The sequence below is a fragment of the Erythrolamprus reginae genome, unplaced genomic scaffold (assembly GCF_031021105.1).
Source record: "Erythrolamprus reginae isolate rEryReg1 unplaced genomic scaffold, rEryReg1.hap1 H_1, whole genome shotgun sequence".
NCBI lineage: Eukaryota > Metazoa > Chordata > Lepidosauria > Squamata > Dipsadidae > Erythrolamprus > Erythrolamprus reginae.
The window spans coordinates 1,826,047-1,833,429 of record NW_027248462.1 but is presented as its reverse complement, the minus strand read 5'-3'; the positions used below and the strand labels follow the sequence as shown (position 1 = coordinate 1,833,429).

The 7,383-nt window shown below is 39.5% G+C and overlaps 1 protein-coding gene across 1 annotated transcript; it reads left to right on the top strand.

Moving 5' to 3' along the window:
* Nucleotides 1–1,118: 1,118 nt before the first annotated feature.
* On the top strand, nucleotides 1,119–6,760 carry LOC139155276 (vomeronasal type-2 receptor 26-like). Its single transcript, XM_070730398.1, has 4 exons — nucleotides 1,119–1,628; nucleotides 4,705–4,932; nucleotides 5,564–5,690; nucleotides 5,859–6,760. Exons 1-4 carry the CDS (start codon nucleotides 1,119–1,121, stop codon nucleotides 6,758–6,760), a joined length of 1,767 nt encoding a protein of 588 aa, XP_070586499.1.
* The last annotated feature ends 623 nt before the right edge of the window (nucleotides 6,761–7,383 follow it).

Genomic DNA, 7,383 nt, shown 5'->3' with positions numbered 1-7,383 from the left:
AAAAGGTTTCATTTGACAGAGTGAATTCCAGAATATTTAATTTAATTTAATTTATGAACGGGGTAGATTGCCATTGCTGCTGCTACCAGTGCACTGCGCACGCAGCTTCATTTCTCTTGCATGCGTGTACATGTGTCTCAGCATGTTTTTGCTTCTGTGCCTGTGCAGGAAGCAAAAACATGCTGAAATCTTGTGAGGCAATATGGGTGAAAGAAAGAAATCGCCAAAATCTTGCACACATGTGCATCCCCTCACAAGATTTTGCTTCTGCACATAGGCATGAAGCAAAAATACAAAAAAATTAAGAAAATACATGAGAGTGCCCATAGGACTGGCACCGATAGCAGTCGCTTGCAAATTAAGCAATGTAGCAGCCACTATTAGTGCACCGTCCCATACCGTACTGGTAGCAAGGTCAGGTTCTGTAATATTCTATTTGAAATTTCTCATTGTCTGTAGCGATACGGAAATACAATTCAACAGTCTTCCAACCCTTTTCGCCTTCTAAAACTACAAAATCCAAGAACAGAAATTCAGGGAATTCTCATAATAATAATAATAATAATTTATTGGATTTGTATGCCGCCCCTCTCCGTAGACTCGGGGCAGCTAACAACAATAATAAACACAACATGTACAACAGGACAGGCAAGGCTATCTTAAAGGTAGAGATAAAATGATTAATTGAAAGTATAATGAAAGTAAAATGAAAACTTGAAAGTATTATATAGATGCTGCTCTTATCTTCTTTTCCTGTTCCTCCCTAGCTCATTTGTGGCTCTGCTCCAATAATGAATGACAAAACCCCAGGCCTTTCCTTTTATCAGATGGTTCCTTCAGAAGAACTACAGCATAATGGGATTGTTTCCCTGCTTCTGTATTTTAACTGGACATGGATTGGAATCCTTATTATGGATAATGAACAGGGACAAAAATTTATAGAAACTATGATTCCTTTATTTTCCAAACATAGGATTTGTGTTTCTTTCATTGAACGATTTCACAAATTAACTGATTTCAACAGACTTGATGGCATGCTTCAACAGGGGGCAAAAATCTTTGATTATGTCATGGGTGGTAAAGCTAATGCATTGGTGTTCAGTGGAGAATCTTTTTCTATGGGTTATTTGTTATGGCTTCAGTATATTCCTAACATAGAAGAGGTGAGAAGTAAACCAAAAGGCAATGTTTGGATAATGACAGCACAGATGGAATTCAATTTAATCCCTTTTCAACGTGCTTGGGATATCAAAATAATTGATGGTGCCCTTTCCTTCACAATGCATTCCACTGCTCTACCAGAGTTCAAATCATTTGCTGAGACACAAAATCCCTTAAGCGCAAAGGAAGATGGATTTATCAGACAGTTCTGGCAAGAAGCCTTTGACTGTGTATTACCAGATACAACTCCGAGTTATGAGCATGAGAATATTTGCAATGGAAAAGAAAATTTGGCGAGCCTTCCTAGCACCTTTTTTGAAATGCAGATGACTAGCCATAGCTACAGTGTCTACAATGCTATTTACGCCATAGCTTATGCTTTACATTCTCTGTTTTCTTCTAGAAATGCTAACAGGTCTGTGATGAATAGAATAGCAAGGAAAATTCATAATCAAGATGTCTGGCAGGTAATAGATCAAATTCTTCATTTTTTTGTTTCCATTCCCTTAATATATCATAGAAACATAGAAACATAGAAGACTGACGGTAGAAAAAGACCTCATGGTCCATCTAGTCTGCCCTTATACTATTTCCTGTATTTTATCTTACAATGGATATATGTTTATCCCAGGCATGTTTAAATTCAGTTACTGTGGATTTACCAACCACGTCTGCTGGAAGTTTGTTCCAAGGATCTACTACTCTTTCAGTAAAATAATATTTTCTCACATTGCTTTTGATCTTTCCCCCAACTAACTTCAGATTGTGTCCCCTTGTTCTTGTGTTCATTTTCCTATTAAAAACACTTCCCTCCTGGACCTTATTTAACCCTTTAACATATTTAAATGTCTCGATCATGTCCCCCCTTTTCCTTCTGTCCTCCAGACTATACAGACTGAGTTCATTAAGTCTTTCCGGATACGTTTTATGTTTAAGACCTTCCACCATTCTTGTAGCCCGTCTTTGGACCCGTTCAATTTTGTCAATATCTTTTTGTAGGTGAGGTCTCCAGAACTGAACACAGTATTCCAAATGTAGATCATAATGTAGATTGTATATGCATTGTATATTTTTCAATCAGAAGAAGGACTGGGGTAAGATGCAGTATTCCAATATCTAAGAGACTGCCACAAAAAAGAGGGAGACAAGGTTTTCTGCCTTATCAGGGACTAGAAGACCTCCAAGACCCTGTCTAACTCTATTATTCTGTTATATTCTATCTATATCTCTACTTCCTTTCCTCCTGAATCCCCTCTGGAAATATATTTGTCTATGTATGGTTATCTGACTCCAAAAGTCAGAAAACGGGCATTGGTTCCCATATGCCCTTTGTCATAGGGTGAAGGCAGCATCCAAGTATGGGATAACATCCTCCAGCCAGCCAATGAGGATTTAGTCTGTTATGATTTTTATCTCTGCCTGTACATCTGCCCCCCCCCCCCCCCTTCAGCAAGAACTGAGAGACAGATCCGATGTGTCTGGCCTTTCTCTCCCATCAAAGGTAACCCTAAATGAGCCCACATCCATGTATGGGACATACCAAAGCCATTGTCCTAGAGAGGCTAATCAGGATCGCCTGTAATCCCTTGGACTGCTCTCTTGAGGACCTTATGCCTGAATGTGCCCTCGTCCTAGGTGTATGCATCGATCCCGTATGCGTCGATCCTGTAATGCCTGATGAATGGTGTCAGTGACAACCAAATGGCAGCTCTGCATACCTCATCCAGGAAGTCTTACATGGACCAAGCAGCCTTTGTTATGTGCCTGAAAGGAGACAAAAACAACCTCCATTTGATAGATTGAAGCAGTTGACATAGAGCAGCGGTCCCCAAACTACGGCCCAGGGGCCAGATGCGGCCCACTGAGGCCATTTATCCGGCCCGCGGATGACTTCCAGCACCATTAATCATCTGTTGCTGGGGGGCAGGAACCACGGCAGTCGGGAGATTGCTGTTGGGACAGCAGGGGCCCACTAACATCAAGCCCTGTGCCTGCCAGCAAAGCCACCCGCCCAGGGAAGCAGCGCGCTTTTCAAACACACTGCTTCCCCAGGCAGCCAGCTTTGCTCAGCGCTGCCAGGCTTGACCCCCTAACCGCCGTGCTCAGCTTGTGCCACAGGGGCGGGGGGCGCTGCTTGCAAGCTTGGGGAAGGTGACACGCGGTGTTGGGGCTGCTTCTAGGCTGGTCCCTCCAGTTAATTAAAACAAAACAAGCCGGTGGGGGGAGGGGACGGATGCCAGGGAAGTCTTTCTTCCACTCCCCCTTCATGCCTTTTCGGCTGGGGAGCAAGAGAAGCGGAGACGGGCAAAAGTTAGACGCACATGCTCAGTTCCCTTTGAAAGCTAACGAGCTGCCAGAGCAGCGCTGCCTGCGGAGGGAGCCCCCTGGTGGTCAGCCACAGCCACAGCAGCCCCCTTGTGAGCCAGAGGCAAGAGAGAGGTGCCTTTTCCCCTTCCTGCCGAGAGGGAAAGCGAACGGCTCTGCTGTGTTGAGAAAGGGAGGGAGGGAGGAAAAGAGAGAGAAAGAGAGGGGGGAAGAAAGAGGGAGAGAGAAAGGGAGGGAGGGAAGGAAGGAAGGGAAAGAGACAGAGAGAGAGAGAGAGAAGTGACTCTTGATTTAAGCATATGGTAAAAAGCACCCAAGTAATAATAGGAAAAAATACCCAGCCCTCACCTGTTTTGTAAATGGTTCAAGAGTTCACAGACACACACACACACACACACACACACACACACACGGGGAAGGAGACAGGGATGGAAAAAGAAAGGAGAAGTGAGAGAGGGAAGGAATGACAGAAAAAGGGAGGAAGAGAGAGAAATGAGAAACAATTGAGAGAGAAAAGGGGGAGAGACAGGAGAGATACCCAGAAATGAGAACAGTGGTAGAAATTTGAGGAGGGATGATTGATTATTAAATATGGATTGACTGTGAAATATTGGTGTTCTGTCGAGATCTCTGGTATTTAAGTGTTGTTTAATATTAGGATGTATTAATTCGTAAAATTGGATTAGAATTTTAGAACTATAGAATTACATAGGTAAAATTAATGGAAGATATATATGATAAACAAGGGGTTTATGATATGTACTGTATGATTTTATGAGTTTGCATTATGCATTTAAAATATACTTGGAAATGTAGAAGATTGATGAAAGTAAATGCTAAGTGCCTGAAAATTAATTGAGCTTGGAAATATTGAATGAAATTATAGAAAAGTATAATTTATGGAAATATATTAATTGATGCATTATTTTTCTATTGGTATTTTACTTTTTCATCGGGTTTTTTTATACTCTGGCCCTCCAACAGTCAGTGAACTGGCCCCCTGTGTAAAAAGTTTGGGGACCCCTGGTGTACACTTTCAGATTTTTCCCAGTTGAAGGTTACAAACACAGGATTTTAGTGATATATAGATATAAGAAAAAGAAAATTTCCTAGAAGACAACTCAAATCTGGGCTTTTTTTCTGTTTTAAAAATTATCAGCATGGAGATTGGCAATTTAGTCTTTCCGATCTCTTATATATATATATTTTTCAATTTAGCTCCACTACTTTCTGAGAAGTGTTGCCTTTAACAATAGTGCTGGGGAACAGATTTTTTTTTACCAGAATGGGACTCTGGCTATTGGATATGATGTTATCAACTTGGTTGCTTTCCCAAACAAATCTTTTCTTCATGTGAAAGTTGGAAGTGTGGACCATTCAGCTCCCCCAGATAAAATATTAACCATCAATGATGGGATGATTACATGGCACAGTTGGTTTAACCAGGTATGATTTAATTACTATTCTGAATCTGAACTACTATTGTTTTCTCTAATCTTATATCATTCTTTTATATTGGACATTAGTAAATCTTTACTAATGTCCAATATAAAGTTATTTATATAAAGTTATTTCCCCATGAGCAATTTTAGAGCTCATCATTAGACCCAATTAACTATAGCATAAAAATGACCCTTAAGAGTATTTGAATAGAAATAGGGAGCCATCATGTCCTATTGATGCAATCTATCTCAGTTCCAGGCCACCAGGGACTCACACTACATTCAAGGCTTTCAGGTTTTTTTCCAATACTAATAGGGGGTCATAATTAATAGATAAAGCTACTCATTGAAAGTACTATTCGATTGAAGATGTTTAATTTAAAAACAATGAAATTTGACTGAATTTTATATTAGTATGATTATAGTTGAAAAAACTATTTCCAATTTATTATTTCTATTACTAAATTCAGAAGATGCCTACAATAAATTCTCGTCATTTCATACTTATCTTTTCATCGGCTCAAAGAGCTCCAGAATATAATTCTCTTCAGGCTACAAAATTTAGAAATAAGCAAACATTGCAGTCTGGACAAAAAATAAAAGATTCCTTCTCCATATTCTTCCTTAATTCCTAGGTCCAACCTATTTCTGTCTGCAGTGAGAGTTGTTATCCTGGTTTCAGCAAGCAGGTGATGGAAGGGGAGCAGTTTTGCTGCTACGGTTGCATCCCATGCCCAGAAGGGAGGATTTCAACTGAGAAAGGTATGAAAGTATGCCTATGCTGCCATCCTAACAACCATTGGGCTGGATGAATGGCCTCAGGAGAGTTATGAGACAAAATTCTAAATGTTCTATATATTACAATGATGTCATGATGGACAATTATAAAGAGTATGAATGAAAATTCAATCAAATTTCTTCTTTTTTCAGACAGAAATGAATGTTCTAGATGCAAAGAGAAATACTATCCAAACAAGAAGCGCAATTTCTGTATTCCCAAAACTATTAGTTTCTTGACTTATGAAGAACCATTGGGGATCAGTTTAGCCTGTCTTGCATTTTCTTTTTCTTTGTCCACTGTTATCGTCCTTGGAGCATTTAGGAGGTATCACAATACTCCCATTGTTATAGCCAACAACCGGGACCTGACCTATATACTCCTCATTGCTTTGCTGCTCTGCTTCCTTTCAGCATTGCTTTTCATTGGCCAACCAAGAAAATTAAGTTGCCTTCTCAGACAAAAAATGTTTGGAATGGTTTTTTCAATCGCTGTTTCTTCAGTCTTGGCAAAGACCGTCACAGTGGTTTTGGCTTTTATGGCCACCAAACCGGGATCCACAATGAGGAAATGGGTGGGGAAAAAATTAACTAATTCTATTGTTATTTGCTGTTCCCTGATTCAAGCAGCCATTTGTACTCTCTGGCTGGTATTAGCTCCCCCATTCCCAGATGTTGATATGATCTCAGTGACTGAAGAAATTATCCTGAAATGTAATGAAGGCTCGGTGACTATGTTTTATTGTGTCCTTGGTTATATGGGTTTCCTGGCTCTTATCAGCTTCACCACAGCTTTTCTTGCCAGGAAATTACCTGATAGTTTTAATGAAGCCAAGTTCATCACCTTCAGCATGTTGATCTTTTGTAGTGTTTGGCTTACCTTTGTCCCAGCATACTTGAGCTCCAAAGGGAAATACATGGTGGCTGTGGAGATCTTCTCTATCTTAGCCTCAGGTGCTGGGCTTCTTAGCTGCATCTTTTTCCCCAAATGTTACATCATTGTGTTTCGGCCAGACCTGAACAACAGGGAACAATTAATCAAAAGAAATAAGTGATTAAAACAATCTGTACTTTCTTTATCAAAGGTTCATTAGATTTCTATGCCTCTATGACTGTTGATTATTAAACTGTCTCTTTTAGATCCCAATGTATCCCCATTAAGGATACTTTCATTTTGGGATTTCCTGACTATATAAATCCACTTTAAAATCTATATTGCTAAGTCAATAAAGGAAACTTTTATTGGGAGTGCTGTAGTGACTGTAATTTTGCAACCAAGTCATAAGTAACTGTTGCAACTTCTAAAAATTGCTCAGCAACTGGTCATAAATAGCTTAAGTACAGGATTACCTGTACAAACTTAAATGTCATAAATGTCATAAATGTGAGGATTTATCACAGTTATTTTTGTATTCCCATTATAATTGCAAATGGTCACTAAACAAGGCAGTCATTAAGCAATGACTATTTATAATTTAAATTTGTTCTCTCAAGGACTCCAACTGTAAATTGTGAAAGAATAGGCTGTGCCATCATCAAGCTACCAAGAATTATCTCTCCTTCTTCTGTTTATTGCTGTGTCTGTATATGTTTGTGTGTATGTGTGTGTGTGTGTATATATATCACATGTTTTTGCTGAATTTTTAAAATTAAGGGAGACTAGGATAGTGCTATTTTG

Coding starts and splice junctions, on each gene's coding strand:
- LOC139155276 (XM_070730398.1), top strand. CDS start 1,119: ATGGGTTATTTGTTATGGCTTCAGTATATTCCTAACATAGAAGAGGTG. Junction 1,629..4,704: donor ATAATCAAGATGTCTGGCAG/GTAATAGATCAA, acceptor TTTTCAATTTAG/CTCCACTACTTTCTGAGAAG. Junction 4,933..5,563: donor GGCACAGTTGGTTTAACCAG/GTATGATTTAAT, acceptor CTTAATTCCTAG/GTCCAACCTATTTCTGTCTG.